At 43.7% G+C, this 22,938-nt stretch overlaps 1 protein-coding gene across 1 annotated transcript in view; it reads right to left on the reverse strand.

Annotated features, from left to right (window-relative positions):
- Positions 1-3,380: 3,380 nt before the first annotated feature.
- CALCOCO2 (calcium binding and coiled-coil domain 2) overlaps positions 3,381-22,938 on the reverse strand; it is a 153,842-nt gene continuing 134,284 nt past the window's right edge. Inside the window, exons 19-20 of the mRNA XM_040331327.1 lie at positions 11,762-11,787; positions 3,381-3,724 (exon numbers count right to left, since the gene is read on the reverse strand). Of these exons, the coding sequence (XP_040187261.1) occupies positions 3,560-3,724; positions 11,762-11,787 (191 nt within the window). The 3' untranslated portion in view covers positions 3,381-3,559. The remainder of the gene's footprint in view (positions 3,725-11,761; positions 11,788-22,938) is intronic.

Consider the following 22,938-nt stretch of genomic DNA (forward strand, 5'->3'; position numbering starts at 1 on the left):
ACCAAGTTAATTCCATTGATGTAAAGAACAAAATGTTACGATGTTTATAGTTAGCTCAGCACTAAGGAATGTTGTAAAACTTGCCAGGTTTTTTTTTTAACAGCTGTCGGCTTGAGCAGAGAAGTCTGCATAGAAACGGGAAAATACTTTGTGAAGATCGCTAGGGGGAAAGAATCTCGATTCTCAAAATGATTAATCGTGCAGCTCTAGTATACAGCACCCCACAGCCCCACCTATACTTACCTGAGTCCGATCTCAATCAAGCGATGTGCAGAGGCTCTCTTAGCTCTCTCCCTCATCATTGGCTCTTGCTGCTATCAATCACAGCCAGTGAGGAGGAAGTGAGGCGTGCAGGGTCGAGCTGTGCTTTGTATGCCAATGGATACACAGAGTGGGGCTCAGGAGCGAGCATGCACGAGTGCCCCCATAGCAATCCGCTGTGAGGTCTACTCGCTGCTCTTATCAGTCATACTCTGAATTTGAAAGGCCTCCTCACTAGTGTACAATTTTTGGACATTTTTAGCAGTGTCTGTACTGGTACCTGATGACCCTGTCACTGTTGCTGGTTAGCAATTAGGACACCAGTTACTAACATCAGCACTAGATGACACTGTACTGGTTTGGCTGATGGTCAGGTTACTGGTGTTGGCTTACACTGGCTTACACTGACATTGGTGACACTGTACTTTTGTGGCAGTGTTGAAACTATCACTGCTGGGAGCTGGCTCAACGCGATTGGCACTGCGCTGACAAGCCATTCACCTCTGCAGCTAGGGGTTCGGATCCCGGTCTTGGCTACATGTGAATTGAGTTTGGTGGTCTCAGCCTGGCTCCCGGTGGGTGTGCTATGCGAGGTAAGCCTGCGCTTAGTACGCCCACCCCCCTCCCACAAAAAACACCACACTTACACGCACTCAAAATTGGGTTAACATGCACGCACTTTGACCACGCGGTCTCTAAAAAGAGAGGCGAAGGACTAACGGGACTGGTTGAGCGGGCTAGATCCTCTCATTCCCTTATAGGGAGTCCCTCTGCCCCGTTGGGCTTCAAAGCAAAGCAGGTAGGGCAGGTAGGGCACACCCGCCATTGCAATCCTTATTTACATGTGTGATTGCAGCGATCACGTGATGCAGGGCCAATTTCATAGGCCCTCTAACCTCATTTTGTTATCTGCTCTATCCAATGAACACAATAGTCACAGAGCATGTGCATGTGCCCTAGAGTGCACACATGAACATTGCAAAGGTCAGATTGTTTTAGAACGACCTTCCACCCTCAAAAAGCAGCCATCCAATGATTTGTCAAACAGCAATGGTAAATTCAATAAAAAAATATTTTAAGACACATAGTAATAAACTTACATTGCCAAATGATAAATAATGTGATGCTATAGAGACGCCCTCTCAAAATCTATATTTGATTTTTTGGAGAATATCAAATATCTACTTTTGTTTTTTAATAACTATAATAATTCAATAAAACAAACAATAGTATAAAGTTTAACTGTATTTAATATGCTCATTATATCTACCTCTCACAGCCAAGGGGATATTTACAAAAACGGGCACAGGGTGAATCTGGTAATTATACCACAACTTATTTGTTACATCATCTGCAACAATACAGTGCAGCATTTTGCATAGATTTTCAACACATTTATTACAACATTTATTCTACCTCAACCAGGCATACATAAATTATACAGGTAGGGATGAAACTGGACTGATATAGATACAGTGTATATACAGTGAAGAAAATAAGTGTTTGAACACCCTGCTATTTTGCAAGTTCTCCCACTTGGAAATCATGGAGGGGTCTGAAATTATCATCGTAGGTGCATGTCCACTGTGAGAGACATAATAAAAAAAAAAAAAATCCAGAAATCACAATGTATGATTTTTTTAACTATTTATTTGTATGATACAGCTGCAAATAAGTATTTGAACACCTGAGAAAATCAATGTTAATATTTGGTACAGTAGCCTTTGTTTGCAATTACAGAGGTCAAACGTTTCTTGTAGTTTTTCACCAGGTTTGCACACACTGGAGGAGGGATTTTGGCCCACTCCTCCACACAGATCTTCTCTAGATCAGTCAGGTTTCTGGGCTGTCGCTGAGAAACACAGAGTTTGAGCTCCCTCCAAAGATTCTGTATTGGGTTTAGGTCTGGAGACTGGCTAGGCCACGCCAGAACCTTGATATGCTTCTTACAGAGCCACTCCTTGGTTATCCTGGCTGTGTGCTTCGGGTCATTGTCATGTTGGAAGACCCAGCCTCGACCCATTTTCAAAGCTCTAACTGAGGGAAGGAGGTTGTTGCCCAAAATCTCGCAATACATGGCCCCGGTCATCCTCTCCTTAATACAGTGCAGTCGCCCTGTCCCATGTGCAGAAAAACACCCCCAAAGCATGATGCTACCACCCCCATGCTTCACAGTAGGGATGGTGTTCTTGGGATGGTACTCATCATTCTTCTTCCTCCAAACACGGTTAGTGGAATTATGACCAAAAAGTTCTATTTTGGTCTCATCTGACCACATGACTTTCTCCCATGACTCCTCTGGATCATTCAAATGGTCATTGGCAAACTTAAGACGGGCCTTGACATGTGCTGGTTTAAGCAGGGGAACCTTCCGTGCCATGCATGATTTCAAACCATGACGTCTTAGTGTATTACCAACAGTAACCTTGGAAACGGTGGTCCCAGCTCTTTTCAGGTCATTGACCAGCTCCTCCTGTGTAGTCCTGGGCTGATTTCTCACCTTTCTTAGGATCATTGAGACCCCACGAGGTGAGATTTTGCATGGAGCCCCAGTCCGAGGGAGATTGACAGTCATGTTTAGCTTCTTCCATTTTCTAATGATTGCTCCAACAGTGGACCTTTTTTCACCAAGCTGCTTGGCAATTTCCCCGTAGCCTATTCCAGCCTTGTGGAGGTGTACAATTTTGTCTCTAGTGTCTTTGGACAGCTCTTTGGTCTTGGCCATGTTAGTAGTTGGATTCTTACTGATTGTATGGGGTGGACAGGTGTCTTTATGCAGCTAATGACCTCAAACAGGTGCATCTAATTTAGGATAATAAATGGAGTGGAGGTGGACATTTTAAAGGCAGACTAACAGGTCTTTGAGGGTCAGAATTCTAGCTGATAGACAGGTGTTCAAATACTTATTTGCAGCTGTATCATACAAATAAATAGTTAAAAAATCATAAATTGTGATTTCTGGATTTTTTTTTTTGATTATGTCTCTCACAGTGGACATGCACCTACGATGACAATTTCAGACCCCTCCATGATTTCCAAGTGGGAGAACTGGCAAAATAGCAGGGTGTTCAAATACTTATTTTCCTCACTGTATATGAAATCTCTGTTTTTTTTTTAAACAAACAATTAATATAAAATAACTTAGCACTGCAAAGAGAACAAGCATTCAGAGTTTTATAAATTGCTTCCACCCTGTTCTTTTGCTGCCTCCATGCATGTGCAATTTAAACTCTATCCTATGTCTACCTTAAGCGAAAATGTAGTCAAATTGAATAATAATATTACACAGCATTAGTTATCAGTCTTCAAGGCCTTCTTCAATACTGTGACACATTGCATGATCCACATACACTTGTTCATCTTGGAACTCTTCAGAACACTGTGAGCACTTCAATTTTGTCGGTGTTTGTATCTTTTCTTGTTGCAATCTGGTTCCAAAGTCAACACGCTCAAGTGATTCATTCTGTGCAAGGGATATAAAAATTGCATTTAATTGCACATTGTAAAATAGTTACTATTTTGTTATTAAAACTGGTTAACAAAATAGATTTTTATCAGATCCCTTTCCTATGCAACGGGGCACCAAGCAGGTGTGCCCACTGTCACCTCTGCTATTCACTTTAGCAATTGAGCCATTAGCCGAGCTTCTTAGGGTCTCCTCTCTACTTACAGGTATACTGAATGGTACTTAAGAGAGGGTTTCTTTGTATGCTGACGGCATGTTAATGTATCTCTCTTATCCTGGTCGTAATGTCACAGTAGCTTTGGATATTATACAACAGTTTGGGTCTTATTCAGGGTTTAAAGTCAATTGGACAAAATCCTGTATATTTCCAAAAGATGTAGACTTACCCCTATGCCTACCCCAAGTATGCCCATTACAAGTTAAGCACAAATTTAAACATCTGAGTATTGAAGTACAACTTCCCTTGAAGACATTCCTTGAAAACAGTTTAGTGCCCTGCATCTCTGCTTTCCGTATCAAAATAACTCATTGGCTTAAACTCAGGTTAACCTTGTTGGGAAGGGTTATTTGTTCAAGATGGTGTTCCTACCGAAAATTTGGTATATTTTATTGAATGCTCCGAATCTTACAAAACTCTGAGTAATCGAATATATAGGCGTACATTTAATACATCTACTGGTAATGTAACTTTGAGGGCCTCTATTAGAATTTACAATCTTTGCTTGAATCTGTTGTCTGAAACACATTATATAAACTCTCCCAATCAACCTCTATGGCACAATCCCCACTTACCCTACTTCTTACCCTACTTCCTATTGGATGGCTTACTTTGGGCATGGAGAGGTCTGAAATACGTCCATCAGCTGTATGAGCAGGGCGTGTTTAAATTCTATGTAAAACTACAACAGGAACTGGGCATCCCTAATAGTTGGCAATACAGATATTTTCAACTCGGGCATGCAACGAAAGCCCAATTAGGTCTAAGGGAAGTGCATTTGTACAATTCAAAATTTCCCCAGAACATAGGTGCCTGGTTTTCATGTTTGTCTTCCTCATTTTCCAAATTACAGGATAAGTGGTTAACTGATGTCCCAGACCTCACCCCTGGCAATTGGCAAGAGGTGTGTAACTTTTTCGTTGACACTGTTATATCAGCCAGGGATAAATTCTTCCAACTAAGCTATATGCACAAAATTTACTACACCCCTAAGAGACTCTTCCTTATGCACAAACGGGAATGCCCCTTGTGCCACAAATGCAAGGCTGAACAGGGTGACTTTCTTCATATGGTTTGGGCCTGCGGTAAGATTATGCCTTTTTGTTCTGAGGTCACAGAGTTTATTGCCTCTACTTTTGAGCTCCCTAATGTATGCAATCCCAAATGGTGTCTATTGGGAGTATTTGATGATGTAGATCTTTCAGCTAGGACTAAAATGACTTCTTACAAGCTCCAATTGACCCCCTGCTACAGAGTATCAAAGAGGTGCGTTTAATATAAATCCAAGCCCGGTCTCTCTCCCAATGCAGGCATGCATCTGCACCTCTCATTCGCTCATAAGGATGGATAAGTGAATTTATATGAAAGATAGGCTCCATATAGCGTAAATCCTTTTAAAATGTATTGTAAAAAACAAAGTATTGCACTTATATATAAATGAACATTTAAAAGCCTTTAAGTCTGGTGTGCCGGCCGGCGCACAAATGGACAAACCCATTCTCAGGGACACAAAGGAAAGCAGGAGGTGACGTCAGCGCGTCGCTCCGACCTATGCTTTTCGTCAGAGATGATGTCGTCATCTATTATATCTGTTTTTTGAGGAAGCAGTGTGAGAGCCAATAGTCCAGAGGGACGGGACTTGTGTTTCTCAATTCTTATTTTTGTTTTCACCATTGAGGCACACAGAAATTTAGGCATTCTTAAACAGTTGGGACATCCAAAAGCTGTTCAGCTGAGGGATGAGCAGCAGCCACCAAGAGATCCAACACATGGAGACTGAACTACAAAAGAGTATCAGGAAGAATAAACATCTGAAATAAGGCTAGATGAAGAAGGCCACACTAAATATGTAAAATTGCCATGACCAAGGGGAAGTGAAGATGCTGGATGTGGAGGTCTTGGGCTGGTGTGGTTACAGTTGTGAGGCCAGTTGGATGTACTGCCAAATTCTCTGAAATGCCTTTGGAGACGGCTTATGGTAGAGAAATAAACATTCAATTCAAGGGCAACAGCTCTGGTGGATATTCCTGCAGTCAGCATGCAAATTGCATGCCCCCTCAAAACGTGCAACATCTGTGGCATTGTGCTGTATGATAAAACTGCATATTTTAGAGTGGCCTTTTATTGTGGCCAGTCTAAGGCACACCTGTGCAATTATCGTGCTGTCTAATCAGCATCTTGATATGCCACACCTGTGAGGTGGGTAGATTATCTTGGCAAAGGAGAAGTGCTCACTAACACAGATTTATGAACAATATTAGAAAGAAATAGGCCCTTTGTGTACATAGAAAAAGGCGTAGATATTTGCGTTTAAGTGATGATAAATAGGGGCAAACACAAAAGTATATAATTTTGCTTAGACTATATGATTCTAGGAATCATCAAATCCTTTACTGAAGAGTAAGGGACAGGAATCCTAGTACTAGTACAAAGAATAGGAAAAAATAAGGAATCTAAGGAGATTTCCTCAGAAGGACAGAGGACCTGTTTACTGGTAATCAGGCCCCACAAAGGCCTCTAAACTTACACTTTGTGATGGACAAATGTGGTTTTATTCATGGGCTGTCCAACAAACTCATTATAAACTCTTCAAATTGCAAATTGTAATGCAAAAGTCGGTTAATTTCAATGATCGGTGAATCTTGAAAATCAATTCTGGCTAATTTCATGGTCAAATAAAGCTAGGGGAGGGGAGCTAGACATTGCACAGTTCCTTTAAATAACATGCTTTGGGATGCTTTAAACCTGTCGGTGAAGTGGCAAACATCTAGGATGCACAAACGTAAGAGTAAAAGTTAGAAATAAATACAATTTGCTAAATGGCATTTCACTTCTCTGGTCTGCTTTTGTTTGTAATCACAGCAGGCAGGGCATTTCGAGTGAGATCATTGATCACATATAGTCATGCCCATATATGGTCAATGACACCAGCCAGGAAAAAAAGATGATGTGGGGTTCATGCTAAAAGCCCATACCACACCCTTATTATTGAATCTGGTATGGATTTTAATGGACAATCTCATGCAAAAAATGGCGTTGGGTCCCCTTCCTCTTGAACCACAATGGCCACATGCCTTCAAAATAGGGAGGGAACCCTGCTAGGAGCCTCCCTGGCAATGATCCTTGTGTGAATGACTAAGGGGTACTAAAATGAGTAACCTGGTTAACATGCTAACATGCTTAAATGCGGTGATAAAGTCCTTTATTAACAAAAAATAAAATGTCCTATGGTGCGAGTCCATCGTCAATCACATCTTCCAGCAATGTAAATCCAGTGTCGGTCACAATGAATGACAATCCTGCTGACACAAACATGACAACCTGTGCACAATGATTCTGTCTTGAAGGATTCTTGTCACAACTGGCATTTCACCGACCAGCTGCTGAATGCCCATCAGCCAGCCTGTGGTGCAGCCTGATGTCATTTAACAAATATTGTATTGACCATATTTAGTCAATGATGTCACCTGGGATGCCAGCTGGCTTGATTATAATTTGAAACTAGAATTGTGTAGCCACCTGCATCCCAGCAACCGATAATACAACTTGTACCACCACTAAATGACTCACTATTGCAGCAGGGGGGGTCATATGGGCAAACATGGCCAAATTTGGTCAGTGCCCAGTACGCAAACTGTAAAGCAAGAACGAAAATCTCATCCCATTTACATTATACCGTTTGGAGGCATCTGCAGCAGGGTATCAGTGTGGTCTGGTGTCATCTAGAAAAGTATAGGACATTCCAGTTATGAATACATGAAGGTGCACAGATGTGCTGAACCCTTACTCTTTAATGTAGGGATCATTAGGTGAGGGATCCAGAAGGCAATACCTTTACCAGTCACGAAGGACACACTCAATACCGTCCAGCATAGGGAAATAAATCATCTGGGCTGTTGCAGGGGGAGTTTCCAAACCTCTAAAAACATGAAGGTCCCACACTATCCAGATGATGTCCAGTGGAGGTTAGGTCAGAAGAGCGACCAACAAAAAGATCCCCCAAACACACGGAAATTGTCTGTTCCAGAGAACCAAACTCAAGGGGAAACCAAGAGGATATGATTTGTTAGAGGATTGCTCTCTGGATGGGGGGAAAGGGACCATGGCTTCCCTGGCCAGAGTCTGGCGAATAGCTTCTGGTGCCACTTGGTCTGAGGAAACCAGCTTGGAGCCTTCCAGTCTCCCTAACTCAGAGGAAGTGACCAAAAAGGACTGAGAGACCATATGGGATAGAGGAAATCATGCTAAATGGGAACACCACAACAATCCCACAAACCCAAAAAGAGGAGAATGGGGGGAAAAAAGTCTACTACACAGAAGGAAAAGTTCAAAGGTCCATAGGGAGTAGACTTTCCTAGTGAGGACTTGAGCCAAAGAGCTTTCACTTGAAAGTGATTCAAGATTACTAGCACTAGATAGCTGACAAATGTTATCTGGACACGGTTTGCAGATTATAGTACCCCAAGCACTATACAAACTGTGATAAGGCAGGAAACTTCCTCTCTTCAGAAGATGTTGCCTAAGCATTCCACAATAGTGATACCAGGAAAAGACGCTAGGGTGGATACAATGGTCAGTGCTACACAGGGGTTGGAACTGTTGGAAGACAGGGCCATCTTTTCCATTGGGCACGCTGGGCAGTTGCCCGGGGCCCCCGCTTGCCTGGGGGGCCCCAACCCAGCAAATTGTGGAGAGTGACGGGTTAGAACTGCCCATGCCCAGTTTGCGGAAATCAGAGAGAAGATCCGATCCTCCACGAGTGCGGGGGGTTGCTGTTGTAAGGGGGGAGTGAATGCAAAAATGTAAGGGGGCACTGATATAAAGGTTCCCCCTCCTATATTAGTGACCCCCTTACCTTAGTGTATTTACTCTACGGAAGGTGGTCTCTGGTCACCAGAGTGCCCCCCACATCAGAGTTCCCCTTTTCAGCAGGATTCCCCCTTACAATGCAAGGGGGAACTCAGTCTGCGGACCCTGATGTAAGTGGGAAAGAGAAAGCAGTGGACTCTGATATAAGGTGGTCTCTGGTCACCAGAGCCCCCCTCCACATCAGAGTTCCCTCCTTAGATCATGATCTGCAGCGTTCCCTTTTACATAAGAGTTCCCTTTCACTGTAAGGGGGAATCCTGCAGACTCTGATGTTAGAGGAAACTCTGTGCTGGCTGGGTTATAGTAACCTGACTTTCATGTCAATGAAGACATTTTTTTTTTTTTTTTACTTTTGTTTAACTTAAACACATTGCTAATAGCACTAGCTACAGAGCTGCTGATAGGTAGTCTGTACGGGGCCCCGCAATTTCTGACAGGGCCCCCCAAAGTAAATAATATATTTCACTAAATACAATAAAATCATTATTAGCATTAGCAGACACAAATACAACATAACTCACAGGACTCCTGCTACATCAAAAAGATAAAACGGAGTTAATAAATAAAAATGAAGATGATATGAAAAAAATATATATACAGACTGGGCACAGGGAGGGGGAATTAGTGAGGGACTACTGTCTCTTTTCCAGCAGATAAAAGCTGGGAGCAGGGAGAGGGGGAGAGACCAACTTTCAGCTGCTGGAGGAAGAGTTCTGCAATTGTCGCCCATCACTAATCCCTCTTCTTCCGTCTGGGCCCCCCTGTTTGCTCGGGCCCCCTACAAGAGGACTGGTGGTCCCCCCCTATCAGCAGCCCTGACTAGCTATATGTTTATAGTTTAAATACTGACATTTGCATTGTTCGGCACTGAAAACTGTAATTCTAGGTACTTTTTTTTGCACTGGCAGTAAAAGATGTGGTTCTGCCAGTAAATTTTATGATTTTTGTCAGTAAATTCTCGTGCGTGATTGTGTAGACAGGGCCCCAGTGCACTGTATTGCCCGGGGGCCTATAATGCTCTTAAGATGACACTGTTGGAGGACACAGAAGAGTCAGGTCCTTTTTAGGAAAGAGACTGTAGGGAATGATTTCCATCGACTTTGTAGGGCAATAGGATCCCCCAGGAGAGGAATAGGGGTAATGGAGTGTCAAGGAGTGCAACCATCTCTGGGGTAAAAGGCTTCTCTGTGGGGAGGAGTGCAAGTTCGAGTGGGATACCATCCCTAAGGAATAGGGGTCTTAGAGTGCGGGGAAACCCAACAAAATAATAAATGTGCACAGTGGTGTGCAGTAATACTAAAAGGGTGAGGAAGGCAAGATGAAGAAGGTACTAGAGTGATAGCTACAGTAGGAATCCAAACTGTGGGGTGATAAACTACCAAGAGGCCCAGCAGAATAAACAAACTGACGCCCATTTACAGCAGTAGGGTATGCCTTTATTCAGAAAGCTAAACAGAAGGGATAGAGGGGCCTCTCACCTCGAGACCTGCAGCTTGAATGGAAGTAGACTGTCCACCTATGAGATACCACTGCAGTAGTACAGATCTCCTGCATTGACACAGAAGCCCACTCTGACAACCAATAGCATTGCTAAAGGCAGGTCAGATCTGAAGAGAAGACTTCCCTTAAAGGGTCATTATTTTAAATGCTTGTGATGGAGGAGTCTGCTTTAAGGAATTTGAACCACGGTGATATGGTGTCACAAATCAAAGTCACCGCTGACATAGGAGGGAGAGTTACTCCAGTTAATTCAAACTGAGACTTTAATGCGTATCTAAGGTCAAAATGTAAAATCATATATTTACTTCTACGTTGAATTTCAATTACTTGTTAATCTGAATGATCTTGAAGTTTGTAAACGTACTTTGTGAACTTCCCCTTATATTTACATCTTTGAACTCTGTGACACGTTTTCACTGCCCTGTGAGTAGGCACTGCTGTGTCATAGAATTCACAGAGCCTGCCTTCTGAAATACAGAGGTGCATTCTCAAGCTTTCCCAACCAAAGACCAACAAGCCAATGCAGTCGTAGAGACGTTTTTCATTCACTACGGTCTGCCTCAACGTCTGCATTCAGATCAAGGTCAGGATTGAGAGCAAACTTGTAAAACGTTTGTATGAACTGCTGATCATACAAAAGACCAGAGCTACCCCTTATCATCACCAAGGGGACCCACAACTGGAACCTTTCAATCGAACTTTGCTAAACATGCTAGGGACTCTGCCTTTAGAAAAGAAACGGCACCGGGGTGACTACATCGCCGCAGTGGTCCATGCTTACAACAGCACAGTGAACGACTGCACTGGATACTCCCCTTATCGGTTGATGTTCGGAGAGAGGTTCGTTTGCCTGTGGACCTGGCTTTTGGGACATCCCTGGATCATTCTTCTCAAGCTTCTTATAAAGCATATGTAGACAGATTTCGAAGAAACTTGAAGACTGCTCATGAGCAAGCTAAGGAAGTATTCACTGCCAGAGAACAAACAAACAAAAGGAACTTTGACCTGAAAGTAAGGGTTTAAGATTTACAACCAGGAGATCGGGTGCTGTTGTGCAATCTGGGCATGACAGGAAAACATAAATTGGCGCTGTGATAAAAAGAAGCTGTGCTTCCTATGCCCAGACTGTGTGCAGTAGGGGGAGGTGAGAAGCAGCCCAATGGACACAGCATCCATGGAGGATGGGGGGGCCACACCAGAAATTTTTGGGGGGGGGGGCATCCCCAACACCTACCTCTAGATCCAGCCATATCCATGTCTCTTATGTATTTCCACTTTTATGCAGAGGCATAGCACAGTGCCTGACCAATTTTGTAGTTATTAGCATTATCATGTTTTTAGTTTTATTTAAATCTTTCCTACATGGTTGGTAATCTGTGTTTTAATAAATTACTATTTTAAATACTTAATACCTTAGCAGAATGCTAAATAATGTTCTTCAAACTCACCTCTGCTGAGAATCCTTGACGATTTTCTGAAAAAAAAATAAAAAAAACATGTCAACTTAGTACAAATAAAACTTAACACTATAATACCATATACTGTACATGACTTTAGTAAATGTTAACACACACTTAGACTGTCATTTGGAACCCCTGATGGCAGTACTTTCCCAGTGACTGACCTGAAACAAGTACACAAATCAGAAGCTCTGACTCATCTCTGAACTGCAAGCTTGTCTAAGGTCAGTGTCCCAGAAAGCATTAAAGCCAGAGAGGGCCAAACAATTAGGCCCGGATTCACATACATCGGCACATATTTATGCGGGCGTAGCGTATCTAATATACGCTACGCAGACGCAGAGCACAGAGGCAAGCACTGGATTCACAAAGCACTTGCTCCCACTCGCTTTGAAAGATACGTTGGGTTTCCTCTGCGTAAGCCAGCGTAGGTGGAAGTGGGCATGAGCCATTATAATGAGGCGTGACCCCATGCAAATGATGGGCCAAGCGCCATAGAAGTACTTAAAATGAACGGCGCATCCGGCGTCCCGTGGCCGCATCCCAGTGCGCATGCTCAGAATCACGTCGAAACAACTGCCTAAGATACGTCGAATCACTGCCTACGACGTGAATGTAACCTACGCCTAGTCATATTCACGTACAACGTAAACGACAAAAGATACTACAGCTTGTGATCCCTGGTCCATACCTTTGCATGAGTTGCGCCTCCTATATGGGGAATAACTTTACGCCGGATGTACGACTTACGCAAACCGCGTATTTTATGCGCCGGGCGCAACTACGTTCGTGAATCGGCGTATCTCCCTCATTTGCATAGAAAATCAATGGGAGCAGAAAATGCGCCCAGTGTAAATATGCGCCCACGATACGACAGCGTAGGCAAGTTACGTCGGTCGTAGGAAGCCTATTTTTAGGCGTATCTCAGATTGTGGGCACAGATACGACGGTGCATAGTTACACTTACGCGGCGTATCTCGAGATACGTCGGCGTAAGTGCTTTGTGAATCCAGGCCTTAGTATTTTCAGGAGCTAATAGGAGTAGGCTATTCCCATAATCGCTTCCATCCTATGTATTAGGGGTTTTATCAGACCTCACCCGGTTGTGTAAACAAGGTAATATGCCTTCCAGACACATGGCACACTTCCCTCTTTTTATTGGCAAGATGTGCAAAAAGAAAGACATGTTGGTACAACATGAGCACAATGAAAATACAGTACAGTACACAGTCACGTATAATAGTCAAAGCTGTATATAAAGAAACCAATGACATTGTTTATACATAAACAGATGACATCCAGTCACTTGACAACTAAGTAATAGTGGGTCGGGTATCAAGCAACTTCCTATCAGCTATGTATGTATGATGAGCATATTCAAATCTATAAACCCAATATAGGCTCTAAGCTCTCATGTAGTTGAGATAGTGAGGGTGGATGAACACCAAGGGTCCCACACCTTATTGTATTTAGTGGGGCATCCCCTATGCTCAAAGATAATTTTTTTCAAATGGGAGGATCTGGTTCACCATCTGAAGCCACTGTCGGGTAGATGGAGTAGCAGCTTGATTCCATTTAATCGCTATGGCCTTGCGAGCAAAAGAGTGTTTCGGCCACTGTTCCTCATCTAGAATACCCAGTAAGCATATCTGTGGAGTACATGGCACCGGAACTGAAAGAATTTGGGATAATATTGCAAGTACCCTTTTCCAATAGCCACCTATAACTGGACATAACCACATAATATGATTGAAGTCAGCCCTTCGATGAGTGCATCTAGTGCATCCAGGTGTAGGAATGTGATGCATAGCGTGTAACCTTACCGGTGATAGATATGACTAATGCAGCATGTACAATTGAATTTATTTATTATTTATGGCCAGTGAGACAGTCAAATGGGAAGAGCACACCTCCTCCAAGTCTTCCTCCGACAAATCAGTTATGAGTTTCTGCCACTTAGCCTGAGCTGCCAGAGGGGTGCTAATGACTGATTTATGTAAAAGGTGGGAGTAAACATCCAAGATTAAGCCATTGGGGCCCTGGGACCTCAATATACCTATTAAGGGGTAGTCTGAGAACCGGGGTGCAATAATTCCAAATTGGGCTTTTAAGGCATGGCGAAGCTGTAGATACCGGTAGAATACTGTCTGAGGGAGATCATGTTATCTTTGTAAGTCAACAAAAGAAGTCAACAATCCCCAGTGTAGATGTAATTTAAGAGAGTCAAACACAAGGCCCGCGGGCCAAATCCTGCCCTCCAGGCCATTTCATGTGGCCCTCGCACCTCTCCTGCAGCTGCAGTCTCCTAGTCCTCCTCCAGACCCTTACTTTCTGCTTTCATGCAATGCATCCAACTTATTCCCAGCAGCAGCATAAGGAAAGGGGGGTGCACTGTGATGTAAGGGAGAGTGGGGGACTCAACTTCTGATGGTGGGGTGGCTCTTGACATTTAATATATGGGTAGGGGAATGCGCTGGATATCTAATCTGCCACGCTGTGTTCCTGGTTCCGGGACCATGCTGGCCCGGAGCATCTGAACAGCGACGGGAACCCAGTGAGTGACTGGGTTCCCACTTCTGAAGATCCCAAGCTGTACTGCTGTTCGGTGGGGAGTCAGTCTGAGGAGCGCCATTGAGAGGCTGGCGGTCCAAAAGGGCCTGAACAAACCACCAGGGATCAAGGTGGCCACACACTGAGGAATTTATCACCTGTCAGTCAGCACCTGGGCGACAAGTTGAAGGAGATCCAGGCGTAACTTATCCAAGGAGGGATATCTACAAAAATTCAATCTAGAGAGGGCCTGTGGCAGAGGTGTCTTTCTGGGGCTCACTGAGGGAGGTCTGTGGCAGAGACTATTTCCTCAAGTTCAAGTTCACCAAGGAGGGTCTGTGGCAGAGACTTTATCTTACAATTGTCCAAGTGATGCTCCGGCTGCCAGTTCAGTGAGAAAGGCCTGTCCGGGTACACTAGACCCACTCCGGCGGGAGTGGCGCATAGAAGTGTTACACTTGGGAGCAGGACTGTTTCCTATTATCACGCCTGAATCTGCTATTCTCCTTTCTTCTTCAACCTTACTTTCCTCACCACAAGTTTACTGTTTTTACCTGGCTGGGTAATAAAGAGCACCTGTCGTGGACGTTTCTTTACTTCTACTATATGCAATACGCATCATTCAACCCTAGGGATTCGGAGGAGCCATGATGTAATGTGCCACCCAAAAATCCAGCAGCTCCTCCGGGGGTAGTGCTTTGGAAGAGGAAGAAAGAAAACAGTAGGGGGGGATTTACTAAAACTGTAGAGTGCAAAATCTGGTGCAGCAGTGCATGGTAGCCAATCAGCTTCTAACTTCAGCTTGTTTTACCGCTTAAGCCCCGGACCATTTTGGTAGTTAAAGACCAGGCCACTTTTTGTGATTCGGCACTGCAAAAAAAAGCGTAAATTTTTACTTTTTGCTATAAAAATTATCCCCCAAAAATATATAAAAAATATTTGTTTCCCACTGTTTAGGCTGATACGTATTCTTCTACATATTTTTGGTAAAAAAAAATCGCAATAAGCGTTTATTGATTGGTTTGCACAAAAGTTATAGCTTCTACAAAATAAGGGACTGTTTTATGGCATTTTTAAAAAAACATTTTTTTTTTACTAGTTATGGCGCCGATCAGAAATTTCTATCGTGACTGTGACATTATGGCGGACACATCGGACTCTTTTGCCCCCTTTTTGGGACCACTGTCATTTTTACAGCGATCGGTGCTATAAAAATGCACTGATTACTGTAAAAATGACACTGGCAGTGATGCTGTAGGGGTTAAGTGTTCCCTAGGGAGTGATTCTTACTTTTAATGGGCGTGGCTACATGTGACACGTCACTGATGACCATTCCCGATCACAGGGAATGGTCATCAGTGACAGTGTCACTAGGCAGAATAGGGGAATGCCTTGTTTACAAAGCGTTGTAAGGAATATAATTTCTGAGTTTTGAACATATCCTGTTTCCAGTCCCAACGGTGAGATAAGCTGAGGCTTGCAGTGTCCTGGGGGACAGGATGCCCCCCGGAATGTAATCTGTTAGACCCAACTCTGTAATGTCTGCAAGATCCTTTGATTAGCCCCTCTGCAGACAAAAGGGAAGTGCAACTGTCAACATAGTTGCAATGATCAAAAGACCAACCAGATATTGGAGATTATATGGGCAGAGGCTAGGTATGGCAGGACAATAAGTAACAAGGATGAGGATCATGGAAGTGCAACGATTGGTCGAGCGGCAGATGGGCTGGCAATGGGAGGGAGTTTGAATGATGTATGGATGAGGTCCTTTAAAACAGGACGTTTGTGAATGAGAGAACCCTCTTTTACATCTGAGCACAGCCAGTGAAGGTTACTGAGAGGAGTGTTAAGTATCTTTCATTATTATTATTGTTATAGACTGTATCTGATATCTGTTAGGATATATTTCCTATTTTTAAAGGAATAAATGTAATTTCTTGTGCTAAGCAACTGTGTCAGGCCTCGTACACACGACAGAGATTCTCGGCAGAATTCGCCGAGAAACTCGGTCAAAACCCGGATTCTGCCGAGAATCTCTGTCGTCTGTACAGTTTTGGCTCGATGGAGCCGCCGAGGAACTCGACGAGAAAATAGAGAACATGTTCTCTATTTTCTCGTTGGCCGCGTTGTTCTATAGGAGAAGGCGGCCCGCCGAGCTCTTCGGCGGCTTCATCCCAAAACGAGACGAGGAACTCGACGTGCCAAGCACGTCGAGTTTCTCTGTCGTGTGTACGAGGCCTCAGTCTTTATAACTAGCATTATAGCATTGGGCCTAGCATGTTCTCTGATAGGTTAGACTAGCAAACAAGGGACTACACATTAATACATTTATGCGATAGCTATATATATTTTAGAGTGTGTGTATATATATATATATATTATTATATTGCATTCTTCACAAAGGCATTCTCCTTTTCTGAAATATATGTGATTGTCACCGGCGCAAAAAACAGGTTATATTATATTGACCTGCTGCGGTACTGTGTAAACCTCCAAAAAGGTTTATGAGTGAAAGCAGAAGAATGTGGTTACTGCGCTGGTCTAAATACGCGATGACACAAAATGGTAAATTAAATCTAATACAATAAAGTGCTAAATCCAGTGCAGTGATATACGTGATAAAACACAATAAATAACTATACAAATAAATAAATAAGTAAATAAATTGCAATATCCAGCTGTCACAAGCGTGTACTATTGCGTAGTGCTACAACTACTGTGCCACCAAACAAGATTTAAATAAGTAAATAAATAACAATAAAAAATCTCACAAGCATGTGATTAAATAAATATCAAAATTTCATTCTGTTAAACATATGAGATATATACGTGATACTGTGTGCAACTAGTTTACCAACAAACAGATCTAAATTAATATAAATATGAATATAGGGCCAAATCCACGTAACTTAAGTGATTTAAGTTACACTGCCGCAAATTTCCTAAGGCTGCATTCACACCTAAGCGACAGCCGCGTACGCGTGTAGCGGCAGATTTGCCGCGATTACAAATGTTTCTTTTTTTTTTTTTTTTTTTTTTCTAAAGTCTTCCCATTGCTGTCTATGGGAAAACGCGCCTGTCGCGTGAAAAAAAGGGTCCGGGACTTTTTTTCAGGCGACAGGCGTTGCGCGTCTATGAGATGTGAACCATCTCCATAGACGGCAATGGGAATTCTCCCCTCAAGCGACAGAAGCGTCCCGCGTCGGGCGTTTTGTCGCTTAGGTGTGAATGGGGCCTAAGTTAGGTATCGATCCACAACACACTTACCTGGAAATTTGCGGCAGGGTAACTCAAATCCGTCCGGCGCAAGGCGTGCCGAATCTAATGGGGCGAGTCCCATTTAAATTAGGCGCGCTCCCGTGCTGGACGTACTGCGCATGCTCCGTCAGGTAACTTACCCGACGTGCATTGCGCTAACTGACGTCGCTCCAAAGTCATTTGCTTAGACGGTAACGTAAATGGCGTCCAGCGCCATTCACGGACGTCTTACGCAAACGACATAGAGTTTGAATTTTCGACGCGATACTTAATAGGGCTTAGTCAAATAGGACTCAGCCCTATTTTTACACGGCGTAACTCAACGTAAACGACGTAGCATTAGAGCGACGGGCCCGTCGGAGCGTTCGTGGATCGCCGTAAGTGTTCATTTGCATATTCTAGGCCTGCCGCAATGGCCTCGCCACCTAGCGGCTGGCCTAGAATTGCATCCTTAAGATCCGACAGTGTAATCCCTTTTGTGGATTACCCCCATAAAGTGCAAAGTCATAACATATGTGCAAAAAGCTTTTTAAAGTTCATGTGCCTGCATAACACAACTCCAAGATTGCCTGGAAAACCAGCAACTTGTCAGTTTGGAATCCAGTAAAGGGAAAAAGTTTTTATGTGGTAATTTGTCTTGGAGTTATATCTCATACATCTAGGGTGCAGCTATCTCTTCCACCCGACGGAAACAAGTGCTACCACCACCAACTGCTGAAATACACACTCACCAGACCCCAGTTGGTAATAAGCCCAAAGCCTTATTCCGTTATGATCGATCGTGTCCTCTTTTCCTCTCTCACAAGATTTTCCTTTGTGCCTCAAAAACAGGGGGCTCATCATAGTATAGTATGTTTTAAAAGGTTTATTTCTTTAAAAATATTTAAAATCAAACTACTCACAAAGGAGGTGCTTTAACCTGCCATCTTAGCTGTACAGCTAAGATGGCGGCGGAACTACTTCCAGTTTCGCCATTCCACCCAATTGACAGCTGAGAGTCTAGCTGAGAGCATACAGTAGTAAAGATGGCGGCCGGGACACTTCCGGTTTAGCCAAGATGGCGGCGGAACTACTTCCAGTTTCGCCATTCTATTCAATTAACAGTTGAGAGTATAAATACAGTTGCACTATCAATATCCACCAGCTTTCCTGATGACGCAGACTTGCGAAACGCGTAGAAGCCAGGTGGACAACGCACAGAGGGGGTACATCTGACCAGCGGAACCACAAGTGTAGCAGGAGCCGGGCGCGCAACCCAAAAACAAGCTGGTGAGCGGGTGTCCAAACCTGATACTGCCAAATACACCAGGTGCTGGTTAACCTGCCTGGCGGTATTCCCGAGTCTGACTCGGGGTTAGATTTTCATGCTGCGAGCGGTAACCCCGAGTCAGACTCGGGCTTGCCTCGCTGGATCCACAGGGAGTGTTTACTTACCTTGTCCCTGGATCCAGCGATGCCACCGCGCTGTGTGAGCGAGCGGGACCTCGCTCGATTCACACAGCGTCCTCCTGTGCCGCCGATCTCTGTTCCCTGCGACGTTACGACGCACGGGAGCGGAGAACGGCGCCAAATTCAAAAATGTAAACAAACACATTACATACAGTATACTGTAATCTTATCTATTACAGTACTGTATGTAAAAAATACACACCCCCCTTGTCCCTAGTGGTCTGTCCAGTGCCCTACATGTACTTTTATATAATAAAAACTTTTCTTTCTGCCTGCAAACTGTAGATTGTCCATAGCAACCAAAAGTGTCCCTTTATGTCAAAAATAGTTTTAGAGCAGCTAAAAAACAGCGATAATAAATTATAATCACTTGCAGAATTGTGCGATAGCGATTTGTGGGGAAATTCGTCATAAAAAAAAAAAAATTACAGCAACAATTCTGCAACTGAGCAAATTTCAGTGATTTTGATTTGATTACATTATTGAATAATTTTTATTAGAATTATATTAATATTTGTTATAATTATTTATAATTATTTATTATATTATAATTTTTTCTGAAAGAATCATACCGCCAGGGAGGTTAAAGCCCCTCCTTTGTGAGTAGTTTGATTTTAAATATTTTTAAAGAAATAAACCTTTTAAAACATACTATACTATGATGAGCCCCCTGTTTTTTGAGGCACAAAGGAAAATCTTGTGAGAGAGGAAAAGAGGACACAATCGATCATAACGGAATAAGGCTTTGGGCTTATTACCAGCTGGGGTCTGGTGAGTGTGTATTTCAGCAGTTGGTGGTGGTAGCACTTGTTTCCGTCGGGTGGAAGAGATAGCTGCACCCTAGATGTATGAGATATAACTCCAAGACAAATTACCACATAAAAACTTTTTCCCTTTACTGGATTCCAAACTGACAAGTTGCTGGTTTTCCAGGCAATCTTGGAGTTGTGTTATGCAGGCACATGAACTTTAAAAAGCTTTTTGCACATATGTTATGACTTTGCACTTTATATTCATATTTATATTTATATTAATTTAGATCTGTTTGTTGGTAAACTAGTTGCACACAGTATCACGTATATATGTCATATGTTTAACAGAATGAAATTTTGATATTTATTTAGTCACATGCTTGTGAGATTTTTTATTGTTATTTATTTACTTATTTAAATCTTGTTTGGTGGCACAGTAGTTGTAGCACTACGCAATAGTACACGCTCGTGACAGCTGGATATTGCTATTTACTTATTTATTTATTTGTATAGTTATTTATTGTGTTTTATCACGTATATCACTGTGTGATGAAACAAGCTTCTCCCATACCAGTGGGTCACTGCAAGTCTTTCCTGTACTGAGACAGGAACTAGATCTTTATCAACTGCACTGGATTTAGCACTTTATTGTATTAGATTTAATTTACCATTTTGTGTCATCGCGTATTTAGACCAGCGCAGTAACCACATTCTTCTGATTCCCCTTTTCTGCTCTTGCCGACCGCAATCACGGGACTCCCGGGAACATCGAGTTCCCGGGACCCGCGGCCTCACTCGAGAGGCACGCGGCTGGGCGGCGGATTCAAATGGGACGAACCTCTACGCCAATCTGCCTGCCCGTGCCATTCTATCAATGTAAATACGCGTGCGGCGGTCGGCAAGTGGTTAATTAAGCTTCGACAATAAAACCTGGAAGCTGATTTCCATGCAGAGCTTCACCAGATTTTGCACTGTCCAGTTTTAGTAAATCAACCCCACGGCCTGGGAACATGTAGGGCTTACCATGAACTCATATGAGTATTACATTTTATCAGATGTTCTACTGTTTTAGGTATTATAACATACAAAAGCATAGACTGCATTTTAATGTTTCAACAGGGAGAAATTGGGCCATAGAATGAAATAAAAAAGGGAACTGTTTGTTTATTGAAAATTTTTATTTTCTTGCTTCTCAAATACAAAATAATTCTCTGCATTTTGAGTATCCTACAAATGGCTGTCCAGCTGCCTTGCACACATGAAGGTGAAAGCGGAAGTAAAGTTGGATTAATAAAAAGTACTGACAGGTATCCTCTTTTTTTTTTTTTTTTTTTCTATTTATAACAGGAAAACGGTCCACATGGACCACACATACAAGGCAAAAGTGGTAACATTGGTACAATAAGAGGAACATCACACAGGAAGTTATATGCGTTCGTTACTGACAACACATGAGTATTCCTATCTGGTTTTGTCACGTTCAGGATGCCCTAAGGCAATACATAGCCCAGTGTGCCCGGTCCCCCCCTTTTTTTTGAAAAAACATCTATAATAGTAAGGAAAGTTAGTAGGAGTCAAGGAATAGTATAGTGTCCCCAAAAGTAGGGGTGAGATAAGGGAGGATAGGATAAGTAAGAAATGTAGAGAAAAGAAAGGAAAAGAAAGGGAGAGGAGGGGGGGGGGGCAGGAAGTGGAAACTAAATAAAAAGGGGAGGGGAACTGAGGAGGGGGTGACCCGCAGACATGGGTTCCACCACCGACCCTGTTAGGGGGGTGTCAATAATCGGAGAGCCCGTCCGGGCACTGTGTATCACCGAAAGACAGGGCCGGATTAACATAGGGGCTCCAGGCCCCTTCCTCAAGATAGGCCCATTTACCCCCCCCCCCAAAAAAAAAAAAAGATCGACTTCGAGGATTGTAGCTCGGCGACCATGGGTCACAGAGACTACACATTTGGGGGGTAAGCAGCTGGGTCGGCGAATCTCCACCCAGTATTCCCTGAGTCGGGGGCAAGTGTACCTCTTTCCTCCTGACAATGCCAGCACAGATCCGACGTTGTAGGAAAAAATTTGTTTAACAGGGCTGGGGTCCTGTACCAGCGCGTAAGCAGCTTGTAATTAGTTTCTTGAATCTTTGTGCACAGGGAGGATTTATGTGTAAATTTGAGTATATGTTGCTTCTTGTGTGTTGTGAAGGTGCAGCTCAGTTCCCGCTCCCAGCTAGTAAGGCCTGGGAGCTCCAAGTCCCCTGGTGGAGTGTGTGGTAACGCCTCCGTCCCTGTGCAGAGCTCCTCCAGGGGCGTGAGGGTCTGATTGATAGTCATGAAAGGCGGAAGACTGGTGAGAAAATGGTTAAGCTGGAGGGCCCTCATGAAGTCCAGTCGAAACTGGCCAGCTGGGTCCGAAAGTTCAGCAACCGTCTTCCACCGATCCGCAGACCCATATTGGGATGCCTGAAGTCACGCCTCACGCAAGCCACGAAATACCCTGTCTTTCATGCCCGGTTCGAACTGGGGATTCCCCATAATAGGTTTGTAGAGTCGAGTTTTGAGTAAAAAGGAGGGAATTGGGATATCAGCTGCGCGCTGATTTTGACAGTGACACCAATCAGAGGGTGGCGTTTGATACCTGGTGGCAGAGCATCATAGCACCATGGGGCCCTCTGGAGGGGGATGTCAGTCTGTGCTTGCTCTAGCTGTGTCCAAAGTTTGGTGTCCCTGTGTCAGCACCAGTCCATGAGTCCATGAGTCGACTTAGGTAGACCGCTGACTAGTAGGTGCGGATGTCTGGCATTGCCAGGCCGCTGTGTGTTTTTGTCTCAGTGTCGCTCTGCGTCTCAGCGTCGCCCTTAAAAGGTCCGGTAAGATCCTCACTTGTGATCCTTCCACCTCCACGTCTCCATGCTCCCAAGCACGGCGGAGGACATTCTCCTTCTGCACATAGCGGTGGAGCCTACACAACACGTCCCATGGTCTCGGGCCCGGCGCTCTGTGTACCCGATCCATCTCTATTTCAGCTTCTGGGTCATCCAGAACCGAGCGGAATATCTCTCGAACCGCGTCTCCCAAGTTCTCTACTGCCGTGCTCTCTGGTATCCCCCGGAGCCGCTGGTTGTTCCGGCGGCTCCGGTCTTCAACATCCTCTAAGTCTAAGTGGA

Source organism: Rana temporaria, chromosome 12 (assembly GCF_905171775.1).
Source record: "Rana temporaria chromosome 12, aRanTem1.1, whole genome shotgun sequence".
NCBI classification, from domain to species: Eukaryota; Metazoa; Chordata; class Amphibia; order Anura; family Ranidae; genus Rana; species Rana temporaria.